The 23,207-nt window shown below is 52.8% G+C and overlaps 6 protein-coding genes across 6 annotated transcripts; 3 read left to right on the top strand and 3 right to left on the bottom strand.

Annotated features, from left to right (window-relative positions):
* Positions 1-588: 588 nt before the first annotated feature.
* J4E93_009541 (uncharacterized protein) lies at positions 589-1,626 on the bottom strand (the record flags this gene model as incomplete). The annotated part of the gene is made up of 2 exons (XM_049347431.1): positions 589-1,561; positions 1,610-1,626. 2 exons carry the CDS (start codon positions 1,624-1,626, stop codon positions 589-591), a joined length of 990 nt encoding a protein of 329 aa, XP_049195437.1.
* Positions 1,627-4,829: 3,203 nt separating this feature from the next.
* Positions 4,830-5,747, bottom strand: J4E93_009540 (uncharacterized protein; the record flags this gene model as incomplete). Its single annotated transcript, XM_049347430.1, has 1 exon — positions 4,830-5,747. One exon carries the CDS (start codon positions 5,745-5,747, stop codon positions 4,830-4,832), a length of 918 nt encoding a protein of 305 aa, XP_049195436.1.
* A 560-nt stretch (positions 5,748-6,307) lies between these two features.
* Positions 6,308-8,988, top strand: J4E93_009539 (uncharacterized protein; the record flags this gene model as incomplete). The annotated part of the gene is made up of 2 exons (XM_049347429.1): positions 6,308-7,546; positions 7,606-8,988. The coding sequence occupies 2 exons, from the start codon at positions 6,308-6,310 to the stop codon at positions 8,986-8,988; spliced, it is 2,622 nt and encodes an 873-aa protein (XP_049195435.1).
* A 580-nt stretch (positions 8,989-9,568) lies between these two features.
* J4E93_009538 (uncharacterized protein) lies at positions 9,569-10,769 on the bottom strand (the record flags this gene model as incomplete). Its single annotated transcript, XM_049347428.1, has 2 exons — positions 9,569-10,462; positions 10,737-10,769. 2 exons carry the CDS (start codon positions 10,767-10,769, stop codon positions 9,569-9,571), a joined length of 927 nt encoding a protein of 308 aa, XP_049195434.1.
* Positions 10,770-15,888: 5,119 nt separating this feature from the next.
* Positions 15,889-18,236, top strand: J4E93_009537 (uncharacterized protein; the record flags this gene model as incomplete). Its single annotated transcript, XM_049347427.1, has 5 exons — positions 15,889-16,027; positions 16,077-16,176; positions 16,229-17,761; positions 17,864-17,947; positions 18,002-18,236. 5 exons carry the CDS (start codon positions 15,889-15,891, stop codon positions 18,234-18,236), a joined length of 2,091 nt encoding a protein of 696 aa, XP_049195433.1.
* A 3,089-nt stretch (positions 18,237-21,325) lies between these two features.
* Positions 21,326-22,262, top strand: J4E93_009536 (uncharacterized protein; the record flags this gene model as incomplete). Its single annotated transcript, XM_049347426.1, has 2 exons — positions 21,326-21,334; positions 21,603-22,262. The coding sequence occupies 2 exons, from the start codon at positions 21,326-21,328 to the stop codon at positions 22,260-22,262; spliced, it is 669 nt and encodes a 222-aa protein (XP_049195432.1).
* Between the last annotated feature and the right edge of the window lie 945 nt (positions 22,263-23,207).

Below are 23,207 nucleotides of genomic sequence, written 5' to 3'. Positions count from 1 at the left end.
AAAAAGAAGATGCCGTGAAGCACTTCAGCCGGTGTCAACGCCCAAGAGACATGACCAACCGTGGTACCGCCGACGCGTGCGCGAATGCGACGAGTAGGTTCGCCGAAACAAGAGGGTCCTGGTTCGGAGACGGGATCGACATTTCTGAGGCCCAGAATCCTTGCGCTTGCATCCACTTTAGCTGTGGCCATAGCGCCACACTAGCAATCTGGGGTCGAACAGCCGAGACATCGCTGCAAGATTTCGACTATAGTTTCGTGTCTTATGTTTCACGCAGTCACATTGAGCCCCTCTGCAACATTTCTTTCATTCGCTTGCCAGCTGGAATCTCCCGTTGGACCCTGCTCTATGAAGTTGTGCTTTCTGGCCGTTCTGTGCCCGTTTTTTGCTGGGGACCCACACTGACCGGCAGTCTCAAGTAATGTACTCATCCCCACGCCGGTACAGTAGCGTCGTTCCAGGTCTCAAACTCCTGTCTTGGCTGTCTATCATCTTCAGAGGTCGGCGCCAAATTTTGAACCCTTGACACGAATGTCTTGGTCATTTCTTCGTATCCTTCAGTGTGATCCCCATGGATGCCTTCCCCGCCTATTCCTCGCCAGACTCTTTCGTAATTCCTAAGACATCTTGCGCGCACATCTCGATGAGTCCGGTGAAGATTTGCGATTGGTCGCGGATGCGCTTTCGACATTTTTCTGCATCTTGAACCCGGTGCTCGTGCAAGACGCAAGAATTGGGCACAGCATCTTCTAACCAAAGCGGCATACCCTCCGACGAGATTTTATCCTTCAGCATCTGGTTTTGCACAACGATGACATCAAACGCAAACTCTTCATTCATCTCCATCATCGTACGTATCCTAGTAGCACTGCAGGTCTCAGGCTGCAGGAGCCAACAGTAGGCTGTGGACAGAACGAAGAGGCGAATGAACTTGGATGACGGTGGTAGATTTTCGTGTGCAGAGTCTAACAGTTCTCGATCAATATCAGGCCACCAATTCCAAGCATTTGACTGTGCGATCATGGCAGTCAAAACGTCGTCTCGTAGCTGGGGGACATTGTACTTGTCGGCAAAGACGTAGAGACGCAGGAAAGAAAGCAGCGACAGGCGGTATCCGTTGATCCATTCCGGGTCTGTATGGTACAGTGATCTGAGGCCATCGTGCTCGTCGAGCTCGTCGAGTGCTACTGTGGTGTCTGGTAGAGTCTTCGCATCTGGGCTGCTGCTCGTGCGATGCGGAAGCTGCAGCTCTGCAGAGCCTGGGGTAGTTTGTTCCACATTCTTCCTTGTTGGTTTTTGGACAAGTATTGCATGTTGTGGGAAAGCAGCGCCGTTTGACAGCTGACATTTTTGGCTATGTGCCCATTGTAGAAACATGCGGAACGTCTCATTGGTGACGTCTGTCAGGCATATGGAGCGATCGGTAGCCTCCACGAAGGGGCCATCGAAAGCGCTGCGAAAGTAAGGCGAGACAGCCGACAAGATATCGCGGTAGACGGTGATGTCGACTGCTGTGTCTGCTTCGCCGACGCGCACGGTGACTGTGTCGAGATCCATGGTTCTGGGATACTTGTTAAACTTGTTGTAGATATCATGTCGATTGGCTTACAAAAAGTTGCGAGCCATTACGGCGACAAAGTGGTGACCAAGAGCCACTGTGTGATCCAAAGTCGAAACGAGTTGTCTACGGTGTGGATAGAATGCCAGTAGGTGAAGGTGACTATAAAAATAGCGACTAGAAAGTTGCCTATGTTATAGCGCCACGCTAGTGAGTGAATTCACCGCAATGCTCCTAGAACAGCACCCTCAATGTTTTCCCCAGAAGGTTCATGAATCACTGCGCGACACGAGTCGACCGAGCTTTCGTTGGGCAGTGGCTCATGCTCATCTGCCACAGCTGGAATCCCTCGTTTGCTATATCCTCATGAAGTAGTCCAGCACCCGGTTCTCTTTAGTATTCGATGCTGCAAGGACACCATGCGCGGACTATCGCGTAAGAGCAGTCTTTTCTGGGCTTTCCGGAGATTTGGAGTGATGGAATTCACCGACCATGTTAAGAACATCCAGCTCCTCTTCCACATACATTGGAATAATGTAGTGATATGTTGAAACAAGCATGTATCTCCACCTTGCCACAGTATTAGTGTCAACAAATTCTCCTCTTGAAAACCTCATTCCACATCATCACATATCAGAGATGTGATACCTTCTCCCGTCAATCACTGAAATCCACTCTGTCTTCTCCGCCACCAACCTCGCCCCTTCCTCGTCGAGCATACACCCCGACCACATAGATACAACCTCAGCCTCATCAAACCATTGCTCCAATCTACCTTCAGCATCGGCCTTTTCGATCTCTTCTTTCGGTATACCCTCATCACCCCAATACCAGCTGTAAAATTCTCGTATCGCGAAAGTGTCGTACACGATGGTGTCGAGCCACGCTCGCGTGGCGGCCACTTGGGCTATGTTCTTAGGGTCTTTTGCGTAGACTGCATAGCGTTTAGGAGGGGCGAGGTGTGCTTTGACCGCGCGGAGGCGACGAGTGGCTGTTGTTTGGGGAGGAGGAGAAGATGATTCCGAGGCGGTGTTTTGGTTTGGAAGTTTAAGTAGGGTGCCAGCTGCTGTTGCATGGGTGTCTTGTAATGCTGCATTCTCTACTCTCTCTTAACGACATTGCCTGGAAGTATACGGTGATGGGAGCAGCTCTCGTACCTTTCACACCTTTCGGTTCCATATTTGCGATACGAGATTATGCGACCAAGTTGATGGAGTGTTCTTGAAGCTAGTATTATGATAGGACGTCTGGTTGCAAGGTGTCAATTGCTCAGCTCGACTTTTGAGGTGGTGTTCGAATTGACAAACTCAGCAATAATAGCAGATACAATCCCGACTCTTAAGATGACCGTCTCAGTGCACCATTCTTTTTCCTAAGAAGTCATGTGAAAAGCGGGGGAGGCGTGGTCAACTGTAGTAGAGTCGCATAATTGGATGCTAAACCGATCCTACTAATCAAAACTTGGCTGATAGGCCAAAAGATGCATCAGATGCCATGATGCAGTTCGGTATGGCGCTCTGCGATTTTGCGCAATGTTGGCTATGCATGTCAGTTCAGCGCAGTCACGTCGCGAGCCGAACTGCGAAGTCAGAGACACCCCGCGAAGCACAGCGTAGGACACTGTTCTTGATACAAGACTAGATATTTCGCTTGAGGCTTCAGCCCTTCTGCGCACTTTAAGGATCTGGAGCAGCGAAATGTCAATGTTGCAGGTCAGCGCACCTGCGCGTTTGAGACGGCAATGACGCTAAAGCCCCGCTAGCGCGCCCAACACGGTCTAGCAGTTTCTGCTTGCCGCCCGCCAAGCGCACCAACATCGATCAATATTCCTGGCTTTTTTCCGACATCGACAACACCTTTCGACATCCGACTACTCACAACAAGCAGTCAAGATGCCGGTATGATATCACCGCCCGCCGTTGCGACGCACTGTAGGACCACATATTGACACTTTCGCAGTCCCAAAAGTCCTTCCGCACCAAGCAGAAGCTTGCAAAGGCGCAGAAGCAGAACCGCCCCATCCCCCAGTGGATTCGCCTGAGGACCGGCAACACCATCAGGTACGCTCTACCCACGATTCGCACGCTCTCGCCGCTTTCGATCTCCGTCACCAGAGATTACAAGGACACGATAATATGATGATGAGAGCACGAGACTGACATTCCACCCACAGGTACAACGCCAAGCGCCGACACTGGCGCAAGACTCGTCTCGGTATCTAAGCGTATCGCCCCCGACGAACCATCCCTCACTCGATTCTCGATTCCCAACTACTCCTTGTTCCTGCACCGACAACCTACCTCACACGAAACGAGCGACTACATTGGGAATTTCGCACATGGCGGGAAGCGAGCGACCAGTCTTCTAAGCGAAGGACGTCTGCAAACGAGGGATGCTATGGGTGGTGTTCTTTTCACGTTACCGGATACCTACCTACCTCTCATTCATGGCGCTTTGGGTCTGTAAATGGGAATGAAAGGAATCGATTCATGATGGTTTAGATCTGAGCAGTGTTAAATGGAAACACTTGCTGGGTCACAATGAATGACTTCTGGTGTGCTGATGATCGTGATGTACTGCGCGCAACATGATCCCAGATGCGTCATATGTGACGAGCGTCGTTCTCGTCATATACTGGACACTCGCACTCATAACACGGGTTGGCACTAAACTCCATTTCTGACTCATCACCACGTCCAGCCCGAGAAGACTACACATTACGGCGCTCTTATAAAGTATATTGAATGCACTGCATCATTTGTAATCCACGATGACCCCCGCGGTATTGATTCAGCCCCATTGCCTAGCCTTTTGCCAACGCCACCTCACACAAGAAAAGACCTGAACAGGTCTGCAGACTACACTAGGACAACACTGGCAAATCAGAAAATCAGACGTCCATGTAGGCTCCAGGATGTTCAGTTGTCTCGTTGATTGAGGTGACTTTCTTGAAAAACCGTTTTCCGACGATCACCTCTGCGCGTAAGGTTCCCTCGGAGCGGCCGGCAACAATTGCCGCTGCAATGGTAGACGTCTCAGTATCAGCCAAAGGCGGTCTTTCTTGTACGTCCGATCGGCCTACGAATGGCCACATTAGCGAACATGCCTCAGAAAGCAAGTCACCTCAGACAAGGAAACCCTCAAACAGGTCTGCAGACTACACTGTAATAGAGACAAGCGAATCAGAAGATTCGCGGTCAATATAGGCTTCAGAGTGTCTAAGGTTTCCCTTGACTGAGGTGAAGCCCTCATGACAACGCTCTCTGACCCATCACCTCCCACTCCTCACCTGGAACTTGGGTCGCTGGGTCAGATCCACGATCAAACAAGTCTCCTCGCTCTTGCCCGCTGTCTCGTATAGACTGACAACACCCTTCTCGATCCGTATCACCGTACTACTGCCTGCGTAACAGACGCCCTTTTCCATTCCACACCGATTCGCCATGATGATATAGACGGGTTTATCCCCCTTGGCCTCAACAAGCGGTTGGAAGCGCTCGACCCAGTACGCTACCGTCGCTATATCCGGCTGCGATGGCTCCTGTACAAGTTCCGTGGGCGTAAGGTGACATAGCCAAGCCATGCTTATGCAAACAATCGGAGATTGTGATGTTAGAGCGAGAGTGGAGAACTCGTAATCGGCCCATGGAGAGACAAACTTGTAAGGATTTATATCCATACATATCCCCATGGTAACCTTCCCCAGGCTACCGAGTTGGCCAGCATAGAAGGGAGAATCTGGCGATGAGGGATTGGATAGTTTATGCGACTTCGAGCCCGGTCCTTCAGATGCCCATGTCTCGTCTGTGTAGTAAAGAAAGGATTTCCGGTAGTTGTTTAGTATGTCTCCATCTGGCGATACAGTGACGGTGGAATTGTACTGCGTTTGACTGTCCCCGGGATTGGTGGCTGGGGTGGTGATTTCTGGGTAACCGACTGTGACGTGGCAGTTGTAGTGTTTTGCTACTTTCTGCGCCCATTGGGTTGAGATTCCGGATGTGGTAGGCTCGAGGAAGGGTTGGATCTCCTCGAGTGATTGGAAGTTGTACCCAGAGAAGGCGAGTTCGGGGAGGACGAGCCAGGCTAGGTCGTGAGGAATGGCGGTGGACTGGAGGATGCGTTCTGCTCTTTGGATATTTTCTGGGACGCGCCCGACTTCTGGGGCAAATTGGAGACAGGCGACTTTCATGTTTGCGGTTCTCTTGAATGAACAGTTGGGTTACGTCCGGGACTTTGGTGTGGAATTCTGAGGCTGTCTTGGGATTTTCAGCAAGCTGCTAAGAGAACACTTGTATCTTGTGCCTGAATCAGTCAAGACTGATAGGCCGAATAGTTGCTATCTTCCCGTGCGGCTGGGAAGTACCGACTGACGCTACTCAGGCACCAAGCACTGGTTGATTTGTCGTGACGGATGGCTACGAAGTCTGATTGGGTACCAAGAGTAAAATGGGACCGAGCCCGGTGACCAATATGGACGGTAGGATTTTAAGGACGCGTGAGGCGAGTATAGTAAATCAAATGTCGTGCTGTTGAGGGTATAGATGCAGCTGGCTGCCCCACTAGACGATCAAGACCCTTGTCGGCCATGATGGCCAGCCAATCGCGCCATTTCCGCACTACAACCTAACCCCATCCAGCTATGACGCGCATAACTTTCGATGGCCTCACGAGAGCCTCCGCAGCTTACGCAGAGCTACAGCACCCCTCGTCATGTGTCGCACCTCCCGGTAGCCCTTTCATCCGATCGAAATGGCAGGTAGACGGCTTGTCGACGCCGCCAAGCTCTTCAATGCCTCCAAATCTGTCGCACAGAAGCACATCGCGCTTCGCTCTAACCAGTGGGACGCTTACAACAAAACCTCGTCGTTAGCCAAAGCCGTCAAGAACCAGACAGACCGCGTCACTCTCACCGCAGCGGCCGCCATCGCCCTCTCACAACGCTTCAGCGAAGAAGCTCCCTCGTACGCGAAAGCCGCAGCCGAGCGGGCGACGAACACACAATGGACTCAGCAGGCCGATGTACCCAGAAGAGACACCGTGAAGAGGGAGACACCAGTGGAGGTTGCTAGGGAGGGCGTAGAGCAGGACCATCACTATGATCGGTCTGGTCAAAACAGCGCTCAGGCACCCCCTCCCACAGAAGAATTGGAAGTCGAACAAAAGAAGGCCCCCAGATCCCCGCTACCAGACGGCACGATACCGACTCAAGGGTTGACACTTGAACAAGAGGAAAAGGGCAAGGATGTGTTCTCCGAGAGGCCAGTACATGAGGCGCCGAAGGAACCTCTGGCTGAGGACCAGGGTGAACAAGTTCGTCACAAGGACGAGGGCATCAAACCGGTAGAGTCTACAGAGACCACAATACCACTTCCCGGAAACCCTAGAGGGTCCTCCACACAAGCCGCTGAACCGATTCCCGCACACGCGAACGACCCTCAACAGACGTCGATATCACCACAGGCAGAAAAGCTGCAGAAGGGTCATGACAGAGACGTATTCTACACCCGATCGGTCGAATCGCAACCAACGACCTCATCACAACCTCAATCACAAATACCTCGAACTTCAGGAACGGAACAGCAAAGCGACGAACATGTAGCAGACAAGCAGATGAACCAGGATGTGTTCTACAATGTACCCAAGTCAGGGCAGGAGCAAGTGGAGGAAGACCTACCAGAGGGTATCAACACGGATGTCTTCCATTCGAGAAAAGTTGCTAGGATGCTAGGAAGCGATCCTTTCTCGAGAAAAGAATATGCAGAGCGCAAGACCAGTGGTAGACATCCGTTGGATGACAGGCCCGTAGCAAAGACCACCGGCAGGCATCCACTCGACGACAGACCCTTGCCCTCAGTACAGCAACAAACTCAACCGTTGACGCAGTCAAAACCGGTTCAGGAATCTCAATCCGCGACTTCGTCAAAGGAGATGGAAGACCTGGCATCTCAACTCGCCCAGGACGTGCAGTCAAACGCGGCTACGTCTGAAGTATGTCAAATCCGCCTACTAGCCTGAAGCCTGCTGATTTGCTGACAGTTGTACAATAGTCAGCAAATGAGGTAACCACCCAACCAGAGAAGTCTTCATACGCGCTGCGAGAGTCGAGAGTCCCTTCGTCACGGTTCGGTCGCATATGGCAGTATGCTGGTTTAGGCACAAGCATGGCACTCGGAGCTGTCGGTGAGGGTCTTCGACGAGCGACCGGCAGTGCTGCGTCAACTGGTGGCTCGTTGATGCTGAGCCCTGGGAACATGGAAATACTAGTCGCAAAGCTTTCCCGCATGCGAGGTGCCGCTCTCAAGCTTGGACAAATGATCAGTTTCCAAGACATCAAGATGTTGCCACCTGCGATTCACGATGTTTTGCAGCGGGTGCAGGATAGCGCAGACTACATGCCGGCCTCACAACGGAACAAAGTCTTGAGCAGCAACCTTGGGGACAACTGGCGTGATCTTTTCGAATCGTTCGAAGATGTACCTATCGCGGCGGCATCGATCGGACAGGTACACAAAGCAGTGCTCAAGTCTAATGGCCAGGCAGTAGCTGTCAAGGTACAATACCCTGGCGTTGCCAACTCCATCGACTCCGACCTCAGCAACCTTTCCATCCTCCTAACAGCATCGCGTCTCCTGCCAAAGGGTCTTTACCTAGACAAGACCATCGCCAACGCCCGAACAGAACTTGGTTGGGAATGCGATTATACGAGAGAAGCCGAATGCCAGACTCGGTTCCGCAACCTCCTTCAAGACGACACTGATGTCTTCACCGTCCCTAAAGTCTTCCCCGAAGCCTGCGGCCCCACCGTCCTGACCGCAGAGCTCATGCATGGTGTCGGGGTCACCAAACTCAAGACCCTAACCCAAGAACAACGCGACTGGATCGGTACGCAGATTCTCCGTCTCTGCCTCCGCGAGATTGTAGAGTTCAAGTTCATGCAAACCGACCCCAACTGGACAAACTTCCTCTACAACGCCTCCGCCCAGAAGATCGAACTGCTAGACTTCGGTGCTTCGCGAGATTACCCCGACAAGTTCGTCGAGCCCTACATCAAAATCCTGATCGCAGCCTCCAAAGGCGACCGCGCCTCTCTCCGCGACCTCTCTGTCGAACTCGGCTACCTTACCGGCAACGAGAGCCCCGCTATGCTCGACGCGCACATCCAGAGTGTGCTCACGCTTGCCGAACCGTTTAGTGGTAGTGGGCCCGAGATATACGACTTCCGAGACCAAACCATTACGGATAGAGTGCGCGGCTTGATCCCCGTGATGGTCAAAGAGAGGCTTGCGCCGCCGCCGGAAGAGACGTACTCGCTTCATCGGAAACTTTCGGGCGCGTTCTTGCTGTGTGCGAGACTGGGCTCGAGGGTTCCGTGTAAGGAGCTGTTTAGTAAGGCGGTGGGAACCTGGGAGGGGAAGGCGTCGTTGAAGTAGAGATGCGGTTTGGGAACGATTTGTAACATAGTCTATGTATTCTAGGTTGTCTTTGGCAGCGCTTATATGTAAACATAGATTTACGAAGAATATGTCACCTATCTTCGAACAATACGACTCACTTCGTCTTTCAATGTCTTACGCATACACGCTATATCTTGAGCCGTCCCGCTACCCTCGCTTCCTTACTTGTTCTACCAAGCTACTCTATCAGCTGCAAACCTTCTGCTTCTTCTTTCCCATATTTGTACGCTCTATTGTGTATACTCTGATTTGCTCAATTAGCATCAAGAGATCAAGAAGTTACTGGAAGACAAATGTGTAAGCATCATCAAGGACATTCATGAACAAATTAGGAAATTCGATATATGGTGGTGGCTGACATGTGGAGCGACTGGCTTTTAGGAAACAAAGAGCGGCACCGACAGGAAGGAATGAAGTACTGCATGTGGTCACACATTCCAGAGCAGAGGAATGTGCAAGTAGATTCACGCCGTTTTATTCTCGATCCATCGGATCCGCTATCGAATACCTAATGGATACTATCGCTTATAATACAAGAATGACGTACTAACAACGCTCACGCACTTTTGGTACCCAGCTTCTTGTTGGCCTCCTTCTTCAAGTCCTCCTCGGCCTGACCATTGAACCACAAATACGCCGCAAGCGCAATGAAAGAACCAAAGCCACCCGCCATGATCATCCTGCCGCGGAAACCTTGTTTCCTCTTCAAGGCTTCATCGCCACCCAAGATGACAACTGCTTTCTTGGACCAGGTGTACTCGAGACCGCTGTACATAGTCGTGCTGGCCACGATGGCTGACATGCCCTGGATCATCGTCTTAACGCCTTCTTCGCCTCCTAGTATATCCTGGATCGACAAGAGCAAGCCACCAGCTGCGGATGTCGTGGCTGAAGGATCATGTAGCAAGTTTATGCAAAGCAGCGTTCCCAACAGGCTCAACTGCAGGAAGGTGTTGAACTTGGATATGGTGGTGGGATGTACCTCCGCACTTGGCAGGCTGAAGTCCCAGTATCTGGCCATGGTCTTCGGTGCGGGTAGACTGGCGTATCGGTAGTAAAACGCACTCACCGCCAGACTGACATCTCTTCCCAGGATCAGTGCAGCGAGTGGCATCGGAAGACTTCCATTGACTGCCAGGCATGTTACCAATGTTGTCATTAGGAGTTTGTCGGCCATGGGGTCGACGACGCTGCCGACCACGGTTTGGAGGTTCCAGCGGCGGGCGATCCAGCCATCGAGTAGGTCGGAGAAAGCGGCATAGGCGAAGAGGGAGAAGGCATAGAGATGCTGGTCGTGGATGATTAGGTATCCGACTACAGGGGTAGCTATGAGTCGCGAAAATGTGAGGATGTTAGGGAGGTTGTAAATCTGTTCGTGACGCGGTTTGTCGGGTTTGAGGGTGGACTTGAGGGTTGTGGCTAGTTTTGCGGAGGTGGAGGTGGGTGAAGGCTACAGGAGTATGGTTAGCTAAAAAAAACCGGCGATAAAATATGTCAAGTTGGGTGTAGATTTTTCGTAACTCTTTCGAAGGGCTTTAAAAAAACAGTAAAACCAAGGCACGAAGATAAAAAGGCTTGGAGCCGGACACTCTCGCGAGACTCTAGTACTACAGAGGATAGAGACGCGTGCAAGAAGCAGATATCAGGCTTGAGGCACAGGGCCGTATACTCAGATATGACCGGAATTGTGCTGTCAATATGAAAATTTGCGCCTACCTCTGTACCGCTTCTAGAAGCTGGAGAACCTGTTGCTTCATCTTCAAGCTTCAGTCTTCGTGTAGTCGAAATACTGAACAGACTAGCAGGACGGATCCCACAATGCTTCCAGGGTGTGTGTACTAAGGGACGTCGGCTTATGTTGACGTCATCGCGACTCCAGGTACAAGAAGCACGTGAGGAGGCCGAGCACAGAGCTTGTGGATACTGTGCACGTCGCGAAAGCGTTCTTAGGCTGAGAGAAGCTTCTGAGAGAGCTGCAATTGTGCGACAGGGTGTGTAGGCCCTCGCCGTGAGTGAAGGAATCATCGACGCTGATGCATTCGCGTGTTTGCGGTCGCGCTGAGGGTGAGCTTGAAGCTCGCAGCTGCCGTCGGAGTTTGCCAAGAGCCACTAGCGACAAAAGCAGAAGCCGTCTTACAAACTATGTCTTCACTTCCTCTCTTCACATCTTCTACCTGATGAGACGACTACATTGCAATCTGATTAAGAAAGACGAGGCGATGATTTCCGCCACAAAAGTTCGCTTGCGAGCTATCAGCGCAGATCTATTTTTGCCACACACATTATCGTTGCTAATGAACGAACTGTACCCTCACCGGTCAACAACGTCTATGCAGACGCTAGGGAAACTCACTTGCATGCAGTACGTTCATATACTTGAGACTCGCCACCCCAACACGTCGATCCAAAGCGGCGGGCTGTACAGCGTATTCGTAGGCTCGCCAGAGGAAACGCCTAGTCACCTCGCGGCGATACTGCGGGCAATATCCTAGTGATATCGATAGACGCATCTCCAGGGTCTCAAACTTTTCACATCGAACGACCTGACGCATCCTAGACGGCGCCACCAGCAGCGACTACGGGGACTGACACTCGTGGTGCGAACAGCTGCTCAACATTGAGTTGACACCTTGGCCGCGTTCTAGAAGAACTGGAATACCGTTAGCAGCAGTTGAAACAGCTTAGAAAGTATGAGCAGTAGACGGCCCAGCTCGGCTGAGCTTCCACGTCTCAAGGCTGCTCAAGCGTGTCTTCGACCGCTCATCCACTCCAGTGGCTGGACACGCTTGCGCTCTTGCCACGATCAGTCGACATCGCCGAGGACATCCCGCGCCCACCAGGAGCATCATGCGTTCAAACACTGCGGATGTTTGGTTCAGCTGTTCAGCCGCTTCTCCACGCATCGTCAGTCTCAGACTGATCCGCGGGACTTCTTCCAAGTTCCGCACTTAGACTTCCCTGCTGCATGGCTAGGTGCGCAAATCACTCTTCTTCGCCTCTTCATTTGGATTCTTCCTCGGCCGACTTCTACAATCACCATGTAACCTAACCACTATTAACTTGTCAGTCTAGATGTCGCGATAGCCGCAGTTGTCGCAAGAACGGGATCTACTGATCGCCCGGATCTTACCGAGCAAAGGAGTGAGCCATTGACTCAGGTACCACGTGAGCGATTGAGGATTCGCTGCTGCGAAGTTGCACAGTCCGTAAATGGAAGCAACGACTATCGATTCCAGCGGGGTTGCAGACCCTCTGCTAATCTCCGGGGTTACGACCTCTTGGCTACATCTATAGTCTGCCGATGAGACAGGAATCTTCCTAGAGCCAGCGCCCCTAAGCTCAAAATTAACAGGCATCTCCATTTTCGAGCACTTGTGAGGCCCGGCAATCCTTGATAAAAACGCACACCACTTCTCTTGATGCTACGGGCCGCCTTTCTGAATGGCTGCAGTAGCTTGTCTCCGGGATTGACTTTGGGTCTGCCATGTGTCATGCGTCGTGCATCAGGACACTAGGACAGCCAGTGGCTTCGCTTCGTTAGTAGCCCACATTATCCGCTGAGAAACTCCAATCGTCCTGCCTCCACGCCATGAACTCAGCTCACACTATTGCGCAATGACGATGACCGGAGTGGGGCTCAGTAGTCAAGCACGTAGAAGCGTTCCAGAAGAGTGTAATGCAAAGGCAGAATCCAGCTCTTCACAGCGTGCGGGAAATCTTCGGGCTACACAACCAAGGTACACTTTCCGTGTCTGTCTAGCGTTGAGATCTCCAAGCATTTACTGATCTTCAGATCAGCTCAGGCTCGAGCCTGCGAGAACTACTCACGGGTAGTTTGATCACCCCGCCACGCGCTGGCAACGTCGTCCTCGTGGACCCTTCTGCAAGTGACAAATGGACCTGAAACTGCCGACAGTCTGATACCCAGCCTCCGAGTATCTGATACACGGTTATGGCAGATCAACGCCCTAAACACGGAAACGACCCTGCTTCGGCTGTTCTGCCAACGCTGCCATGTGCTTAGAGGAGCACTGACTTGACTCGTCATTCCTGCCAGAAGTGAGCAACCTCAAGCTTGCGACAGTGGCACGGGAGGTCTGCTTGAACACTGGATCAATTTAAGTTTTCGAGGTAGGAATTATGCGTGGGTATTTGATGCTGCACAGCAAAAGGGGTTTCATCGGTTATTCGATGCGATCGCAACGGCTAAACTTGCCAGACTTGTCCATTGCCGTCTGTTCCTGAACCAAGTCGCCAAAGCACGATTACTCAAGACATCTTATCGACGGACGCGCATCGCTATCCCTTTTCTGCTGGACAAGTTCTGTTTGTCGCTGCAAGCCATGACTTCCAATAGCACTAACGGGCATTCAATATTTGATGTGGTGGTTCGCACTCCACGCTCCTAACCTAAAGCTCCTATATCACTGCATGATAAGTGCAAGCGCAGATTTCGCACGCAGTTCCTAATCACACGCGACGTTGAAGCGAAGCCATTCCACTTTTGACCGGCATCTCGTGTCCGCTTGCGGCAGTTGGACTGAGGGCCACGAGTTTCAGGAGCGCGACTCCAGGCTCCGCTAACGCAGGTACCTTTGCACACCAACCCGAAATGTTGTTTACTCCGCCAGGCGTATCATCACTAGTACACCTGCACCCCCGCGAACATTTGTTTTCGGCAACGGTACTGCAGGTCGACGGACACGCACAAGTCCCGCAGAAACGGCGCCGATGTTTGCGTCGTGGATTCAGATATGGGTTCGCCCGCGATGTGGGCTCAACAGCGAGTGTCGGATATGAGTAGACCGAAAGTATCGCACAGTCCGCAATCGGTCAAGAAACGTTGAATAGTGTGGAGATGCGATTCGTTGAGTGCATATGGTGGGGTGCTATGAGTCCAGCATTCATGTGCTCAGGCGTGCGCAGCTCCACTAACAGAGATCCCCACCTCATGAATTGCAAAGCAAGAGCTTGGAGCGTACGCGGTGTCTGTGACATGAGGTCTTCATAACGCATGAATGTCTAGGTAATGCTGCCCTATTGCAGCAGCGCTTGTACGCGAGAGGGAATGACGCCGAAGGTTTTGATTCGTTCCCCGACCAATGAGCGGCGGTGGCCGGTGGATAACGGCTAGCCAAAAGTAAGTTCTGAAACGAGGTCCGCTATCTCACTGGCTTGCGAGCGAAGCGTCACGCCGGCCAGAGAGGCTTCAGTCCTGGCAGAGGCCGCGCTCGTAGTGTGTGGATAACAACCGCAGACATGAGGAGGTGACAAGCAGATGGCGATAGATTGGATCAGATGCTGCTTCACGATGAGCTGGGAGATTTGCAAGAGGCGATGGCCGCTCCCGCAGGCTGGCTAAAAAGCGCGTTTCAGATGAAGATCAAACCATGCCCAGCGTGCTACTTCTGCTGGTTCCTGCATCTAGACGCACCACACTGGGACGATGGACCAGCCACGAGTGATGACTTCAGCGACGAGGCTGGGTGGTGGTCACTGACGACATGTACCCGTGACGCACTGGCCGAATTTGCACGAAGCTGCAGAGTGATGTTCCTGCATTGGTAGCGCGGCCTGGGTGATCGATCCTCTGCGCGACACGATTGCCGGCCATCGAAGCAGTACTCGGAAGTAGGCAAACATGGTTCACATCCGCATCAGGGACTGGCTGGTAGCAGTGCAGCGTGTCTTGACAGCGGACGGATGCGGCAAAAGGAAGTGTCGAGGACGCAGTAGAAGGTGCGCCGGACGACGGTTGTCCAGAATCCGACATGTCGTTCTGGCGACCATGGGACGACGGCGGCCGGCGGGCTTCTAGGTGGTGGTTAGAGTTGCGCCTCTGCAGGGCCGGCAGCGGTGGTGGTGGCACTCGGGCACATGACGATGGCCGCTGGAGGTGGGCTCGGGTTCCCTGCCAGGCCGTGAAGCTAAACTGACGCAAGCAGCGTGTTTTCCATGGCATGAAGCAGCGCGGCAGGCATCGGACCGCGATGATCGATACTCTAGATGGGCAAACTGGACGTCTGTGTCGCGAGGGCCTCGTGGTGGGCTGCAAGCGAGGGTTAAGGTTTTCGAGTGTCTGCGGCTGGCGGGGCTAGGCCGGATGTGGCCTCTGCGCCGAGGGCGCGCAGGGCAGGCGCGGGCGGCGAGCAGCAGCAGGGAAGCAGGCACAGGGCCGCACAGGAAGGCGCGAGCGAACAAGGCGAAGGAAAGGGCAGCGCAGGCACGCACCTGCCCCGGGCGCGCGACCCAGCAACATGCGCCCGGGGAGACATTTGCATGCGCCCGGGGAGACAGCAGGGAGATGAGCAGTCGGCTGGGGGATCCCAGAGCAGAAAAAGCCGCGCCGTCGAGCTGTGGGCGGCCAGGCCAGCACATTAGCCAACCTTTCGCGCTGCGCTCACCACGGCATGCACGGCCGCAGCACGAGTCGCCCGCACCCCTGCCGGCCAAGTGGCCTCTGCGCTCGCGTCGGCGCCCCAATTGGCCGCGCTACCTGCACTGGCCAGGCCGCTGACTGGTGTGCGGAAATAGATCAATGTGAGACCACTAGCCTCCTGTTTCACACGCCCTCCGACACCTAAAGCTGCCGCTGCCCCCTCAGATTTGCGTTTCGTATCCCCCTCCCAGAGCTGTACCTTCTTGGTGAATTCTTGAGACTGCTATCTGAGGCAGGTTCCTCACGTTTTTATTATCCGCACCACAGTCGCGTTTTATTATCTATCCTTTTAAACATAGCCTGACACTCTTTCGTTTTCGATCCTGGCAGGTCCTCGTCGAGCCCTACCCTCGTGTTCCATCCAACCCTAAGAAGGGCCACCGCGTCTGACGTTCCCACTTCAAACACCTGTACAGAGGAACGTGTTGCAGCGCACCATGTATCCATCCCAACACCACCAGCAGATGCCGCCACCCCAGGCACGCTCGGTCGCGCCAGAGACTTTTCTATTAGACCAGGACGCCCAGCAAAGCCTCCCGCCGGACAGTGTCGTTGCCCTGCAGCAGGTCGACAACCGTACGTGCCCGCGCATTGACCCAAGTCCTGCATACTAATCCGCCTGCAGTCAAGTACTTCCTCATATCAGCGCCCGTTGACTGGCAACCCGACCAATACATCCGCCGCTTCTTGCTACCAACAGGCGAATACGTCTCGTGTGTTCTATGGTAAGCGCCTGTTCTTCATTAATTCATGCATGCAAAATCTCACAGTCCACAGGAACAACCTCTTCCACATCTCCGGCACAGACATCGTCCGATGCCTGTCATTCAGATTCCAGGCCTTTGGCCGCCCAGTCAAGAACTCCAAGAAGTTCGAAGAGGGCATCTTCTCAGATCTGCGCAACCTGAAATCGGGCACAGATGCTTCCCTGGAAGAGCCCAAGAGCGCGTTCCTTGACTTCCTGTACAAGAACAACTGCATCCGAACACAGAAGAAGCAGAAGGTTTTCTACTGGTACAGCGTTCCCCACGACAGGCTTTTCCTCGATGCCCTCGAGCGTGATCTCAAGCGCGAGAAGATGGGCCAAGAAGCGACCACCATGGCTGTCAGCGAACCCGCGCTTTCTTTCGAATTTGATTCATCCCAGTCGCTCTTTGAGCAGCTCACCAAGGCGCAACAAACCAACTCGTCGTCGTTCAACAACAACGTTCAGCCATCGTACCAGAGCACATCGCCCGACATGCAAAGAATGGACTCCATGCCCCCACCAACCATGGTCCCAGTACAGCAATCCATGCCTCAGATGCAGCAGCCAATGCAGCAACCAATGCACCACGAGGACCCCATGGCCCAGTACCACCAGCAAATGTCAATGCCACCTTCGATGCAGAACCCCGTTGTCAAGAGCCGGGAGCAGCGCGAGATGAGCCAGTCTTTCCAGTACGACCGCAACGGCATTCCTTTGTCCCAAGTTCACCAGCGCCACAGCTCCATGCCTGCATACATGGAGTACTCTCCTGCGCCGTCCTTCGTCTCTTCTCACTACGAGGACTACAGCACTCGCGGCATGTCTTTCGAGCCATTGACTCCACCTCAACACCAGATTGGTCTCGGTGCTGAGCCCGCTTACATTGCGAATGAGGACACTGGTCTCTACAGCGCTATCCCAGACCTCCCAGTTCCCAACACATTCAACCCTCTGATGAACATGCCTCCATCGAACTTGATGGGATCTGGTTACCCCGGCGTTTCGCGGCCATTCGCCCCTGGCAATGTCTACTCCGTCATTGAAGGCTCGCCCACCTACAAGCAACGTAGGAGGCGTTCGTCTCTTTCCGCTGGAATCGCCGCCGCTGTCACCGCTTCCGGTGCAGGTGCTCACCAGGTCCACCGCCCAAGTGACCTGAGGCGATCAATGTCTAGCTCAGTCGTTCCCCTTGCTGAGGTCGATGAGTCAAACCACAACTCGCCCAACAGCACCAACGGTGCGAGCTACCCTCAGATGCCTGAGCAGAAGCCTCACATGGACATGTCCCGCCAGGGCACCCCACTCAACACTGTTGAGGAGAGCCCCGAGCCGCAGTCCGCTTCGCTGCATCATGACGATCTCAACACTCTGGTCAACGGCGAGCTGTTCGAGAGCCCCCTCCAGCACAGCGCGGTCGCTCGTACCGCTGGCGCAGGAGGACCAGTTTTCCGACGTGCCCGCAGTGCCACCATGATGGAAATCGGCCCTTACCCCCAAAAGTCGCACTCCTGCCCGATCCCCACCTGCGGTCGTCTCTTCAAGAGATTAGAACACCTCAAGAGGTAAGCGCTCGCAATTTCCCCATCCTGCTATTTTTGTATCACACGATCACTCGGGCCTCCACTTTATTTGTTGTTTTGCATAGACGCTGACCTGGCGCTTAGACACGTACGCACCCACACACAAGAACGACCATACGTTTGCCCGTTGTGCAACAAGGCCTTCTCGCGCTCAGACAACCTTGCCCAGTATGTACCCTGTTTACCGCCCAACCGAAAACCACATACTAATCAATTCATTAGACATCGTCGCACACACGAGCCCCGCGCTGACGGCGAGCCGCTGAGTGACTACCAAGAAGAAGACGACCTCGAGGGCGAGGAAGACCACCTCCACTCGCTCGGGGATGAGCTTTCGCCTGAGTCCGGCAACGAGTACCTCGGTCTGTCGCACTCCATCAACGACATTCCTGGCCCAGGACTTGGTATGACCATGGCGCCACCACAACACAGCCTCATGGCCGGCAGCCACTACTGAGCATACCCTGTCACGACGTCACACATGTGAAATGAGCATTTCGGCGCAATCAATGGCGCAGCCATCTAGAAGGATACCAGTCTGCTGTTTTCTTGTTCATCTTCTCGTTTTCGCGTTTAATCTCTTAGACCGGTGTCTGTTTTCCTCTGTTCGGCATACATTTACGATGTCCGCACTGCATTTGTTCTTGCTTTTTCTTTTCCAGCCTTCGGAGCTAGGGGATGGTGACACCACCGGATTTTGGCTTTTTGAGGGGTTGGCTGACGACACAACACTACGAACATGAGTACCCCTTCTTTTTTCTCGTCTCATCGTTTCATGTTTTTCCCTTTTCTTCTTTCTTTTCCCTTGCGCTCCGATCTGTTTGCTCGTTGTCGTCGTTGTCTAGCGCTCTGTTGGATATATCCTTGGCGGCATGGCTTGCTTTGTTGCAAAAGTTGTTTGATGGCGGACTGGGATACCATTTGAAGCGCACGCATACGCATATCGTCGATACATCTCTCTCGGATATGCAGGTAGCTTGGTGGTTTGCGTCTTCCTCTTCGTGAGGCGGCGTGTGTATAATATTGAAACTCAATGCAAAACGCATAACTGCACTTCTATGTCTTCACACGCTACTACCACCGTGACCTTTCGTATATTCGCTGAGATGACCAACACACATACTTCGCATTCAGTTCGCACACGCGTCACAGCATACTCTTAGAAACCATCACTCAAGATGAAACACCACCCCATCTCATCACGCATGCAAATCCCAAGAGACATACGATCAACACATCAAAAACATCATATCACAGCACATCATCATACCAACACCCCCCTCGCACACATCACGCACCCCAGCAACCCGTCATACCAACACTCCCCCCCAAGTCCTTCCGTCTCACGTGCCTCGTCCCCCTGCTCAACCTCCCATCTCACCTCGCCCCGCCGCAATCCTTACGTCACACCTGGCCAGCGCGCTTGTTTCAGAAGCGACTACGCCGCGGTACAATTACACATCACTTCTCTCGCGAGCACGGTCTAGATTTGAGAAGGGACTGGGGGTGCGGAAGTCGGTGCTGCGGGTCCGACTGTGCCTCAGTTGGCTTGACTTGACTGTGGCACGGTTGCGTGCGGGATTGCGGGATGGAGACCGCGGAGGAGTCGGGGGTCGGGGGTCGGAGGTAAGAAGGCGGTGGAGGTGGAGTAAGGGTGGAAGCCACATTGATCTACGTAGTGTGTGGACTTGCTGGTTCGAGGGAACGGTGTCTGTGCGTGGAGGGTGAAGGGTGGGATGGATGGGTGGGTATGGGAATCTAGGTGGTAGGCTTTTGGACGGTGGACACGTGGAGTGTGGGGCTGTGTGTATAGTCTTTTTGTAAATGCAGTGCGAGGCGAGCGTTGTAGTGGGTTAGCTTTTCGAGGATCAGTAGAAGGCGAGCGTTGTAGATCATGAGGCTGTGGATGGGTGGAGTTGGGGGTCATGGTGGTGTGAGCGGTTGGCTTGTCGATGCCGGCTTGAAGGCTTCGGGGGCTACGGTAGCGAGATCAATTGCCATTCAGCCACTTCGGGGTCCTTTTGGCCATGTCCTTTGATTGCTATCACTAATGCATACTTGCTACTTGGGGGTGGTAATATGGCATTTGGAATTGGGAAAATGTGAAGTTCACATGGCACGGAGTGTCCAGTGGCCGTTGCCTTTGTGGGTTGGAGGGGTGGGAAATGGTACTCTTCGCCAATCGGCGATCTGAAGTTGTTAATTCTCACGGTTGGTAGGTACCTTACGCCAAAAAGCCGTCATGGGAGCACCCGTTCGGAGGGCTGCCGATTGGTACCTCTCGCTTATGGCTTGAACTATGTGCCAGCATATCGTATGATTACGTGGTATGTGGTGGGAAGAAAAAAATCAGGGTGCATGTGTAGCTTCGCGCTAGAAAGCTCGAAGAAGTATCCCTGAGCCTGCTCGAGCATGTGCTTTTTACGGGTGCGTCTCGCCATGTGTAGGCATGCTTTGCGGTACGCTTACGGGAGCGGCGTGTCCATGCCCCCATGTTTTCTCTTTCCGGGACTTTGTGTCGCCGGCTGTAGGGGTGCAATGTGTGTGCGTTCAGGAGAATTACGCGCGGTCTGTGAGTGGTTGTGTGGGAGATGATGTTGTGGCTGTAGCTTGCCGTCGCCGAAGGCAGGGTAATTTGCTTGTAGTCTTTCTTTTTAACGTAGCGATGTTACCTCGAGTCAGAGAATACACATGCGGCTGTTTCCTGAGTAGCTCCTCTGCCTACTTTCGGGGCGTCAAGTAGCCGACGCATCGTCCGTGTTCAAGGGTGGCGGAAAGTCAGTAGGTCGCCACAAGAGGACGCGCCTAGCTCGCGGTGCTTTGGCCGGACCGGAAACATCAAGTTAACGGTGTAATGTTGGAGTTGGTCTGAAGTGAAGACAGTATCGTGATAGTGGTCGCTCCGTGGTTGCGTGCTGTGGAAGATGCGCTAACGCGAAAATCGTTAGCGCATGCTGCGTGCCCAGGTGTTCCACCGCTTTTTCCATTCTATCGCGCAGGTACGCTCCGCAACAGTGAACGCCATCGGCCTCCATCGCAGTTTGGAGTCCGAATTATCCTGGGACATACATACCCGCAGTGCCTGACTGACATGGCAAGAGAGTCGGTCTCATCCCCGGCCTCCCGGTCGAATCGGAAAAAGCCAGTCTTACTGTACGTCTCTACTTCGGACGAAGGAACCTCTCATCACGAGGTGTATACATGAAACTCTTTCAACGCTGCCAGCTCTTGCGATTGATCTTGGACTAAATTTAATGACAAGATGCCGGGACCAGACCTTCGTCACGATCAACATCGATGATCATGAAAATGAGGGGAAGCAGACATTCATGCTACACAGGGGCTTACTATGCTCTCAATCGCCTTACTTTGCTGCAGCGTTTAAGAAGCATTTTACCGAGGCTGTAGACAGATCCATCCATCTTCCGGATGTATGTGGTGCGACCATGAGGCTATTTCAGTTCTGGCTATATGGACGATCCACTGGATGGCCAGCAGATTACTACACCGAGAACATAGACGCACCAAGCAGTGACTCGGCGAAAGATGGGAAAGGTAAATCAGCTTGACATCCGAACTCTGCCGATATGATCAGGTGAAATTGACAACTACATAGCCGACGCCAAACCTATAGCGCCTGTGTCCGCGCCACCAGAAGATAGCTTTAAAGCTGCCGACTGGATAGCAACAGAAGGTGAGATGATTCGTCCAACAGATCCAATAGAAGCTAATTTGACAAGAGTTTCGATTCCAGGAGCAACCCAGGTATCTGAGAACCCTCACGAGGCTGTACATTTTTGCCGACTTCTATAACACACCACAGTTGCGAACTGATGTGATGACATTGATCATCGAGCTTGTAACCCACAACATATACAATCACGGTCGCAAAGAAACGTGGTCATGGGACATCATCGACAACCTATACCTTTACCTACCATCTACTTCTCCCTTACGCAAGTACGCTGTCGCGTTCTACGCGGTATTTGGCCCATGGATAAGCAAGGATGAGTGGGAAGATTATCCCAAGTCTTTTATGATCGATCTCCTCACGGTCACCGTGCCTCTCCGGGGTACTTCAAGCAAACAAAAGCGCAAGGAAGACCTTTGTGACCCTTGCAACTTCCATGAGCACGGGGGTGACAAGAAGATGATTGCTGCCTGCAAATCATCACGGCAGCAATCAGGCGGGTGGCTCGCTGGATTTTTGCGTGCATGCATGAGCGAAGTTTACGATTACGACGATGCGAGATTATTGGCAAAGTCTAATATGAAGAAGGGTGACAGTACCAAGCTTAAGGCTGCTGTACCGGAGGAGAAAGATGATACGACTGTGCCATCTTCTGCTGGCGTTAAGATGGCGAATGAGAAGGTTGAAGTTGATGACATCTCACGAGGTGTGGATGATAGTTCTGATACTGGCTTGCTCAACGGTGGTCAAAATGAGGCTATCTCGGATCCAGCCGTCAACCCGTCGCCATAGGTCTGCCATTATAGGAAGTCGAGAACCCGACAAATCCATGTGAGGGTGTTGACACCAGTCTGAACGACTACCGAGCTGCAACGTATTGGCCTTCTGTTCATGATTGATACCAGATAGATATCGCATGGAGATACACATGTAGCAATAGGGCCGAAGACGCGTCGAAGTCGCGCTAGTCTCAAATAGTCGCACGCGTCAAGCTTCAACACTTCCCGAGGTGCCCCGAAATCTCTGTTCAGCATGTAACATCAGCACCTGTACCCAAACTATCCCTTCAGTCACAGCTCAATTCCCATATCTCTCACCAAAATTCGCGAGCGAGACTGGATCAATTCGCTGGCCCTATTCAAAGTCACCATAATAACCATGGAAAATGCTGCCAAGAGACCAGCCGAAGCCCAACTGACCAGCCATGAGTTCAAACGTCCGACTTTCTCGTGAGTCTCATCAAATCCAGCAAGCTCTAACCCGACTCATAACTATTGACCTCTCGATTGGTCAACCAAACTGACCCGTACCGATAGCACGATAAGCCAAGCGCACGTCACTGTTCGCCTTGATCTTGATGACATTGTCGTCACAGTTCACAAAGATATCGCATGTTTCTACTCAGGATATTTTCGCAAAGCATTTGGAGGTCCCCTCCTCGAAACAGAGGTGTGGTCAATAAGTTTACCTGATACCAGGGCAGACATATTCCGCCTGTACCAGGATTGGCTATACGCGCAAGCCACACGGCATGAGAACTCTACCCCGATCGACTCTGTGGATAATGCGAGGTATAGAAAGCCTAACAGCAACCCTGAATGGCTGTTTCCAAGAAGTACATTACTGCGCTACTTGCTGCTGCCCTTTACATGCTAATAGCATCACAGATTACCGCCAGGAAACAGCAATTTCAGCTTTCTACGGCGACGTATTCCTCCGCTTGTATGTTTTTGCAGA

The sequence above is a fragment of the Alternaria ventricosa genome (genome assembly GCF_023758065.1).
Source record: "Alternaria ventricosa strain BMP 2768 chromosome Unknown scaffold_22, whole genome shotgun sequence".
NCBI classification, from domain to species: domain Eukaryota; kingdom Fungi; phylum Ascomycota; class Dothideomycetes; order Pleosporales; family Pleosporaceae; genus Alternaria; species Alternaria ventricosa.
Note: the sequence above shows the minus strand (reverse complement) of the source record. Positions and strands in the feature narration are given on the sequence as shown.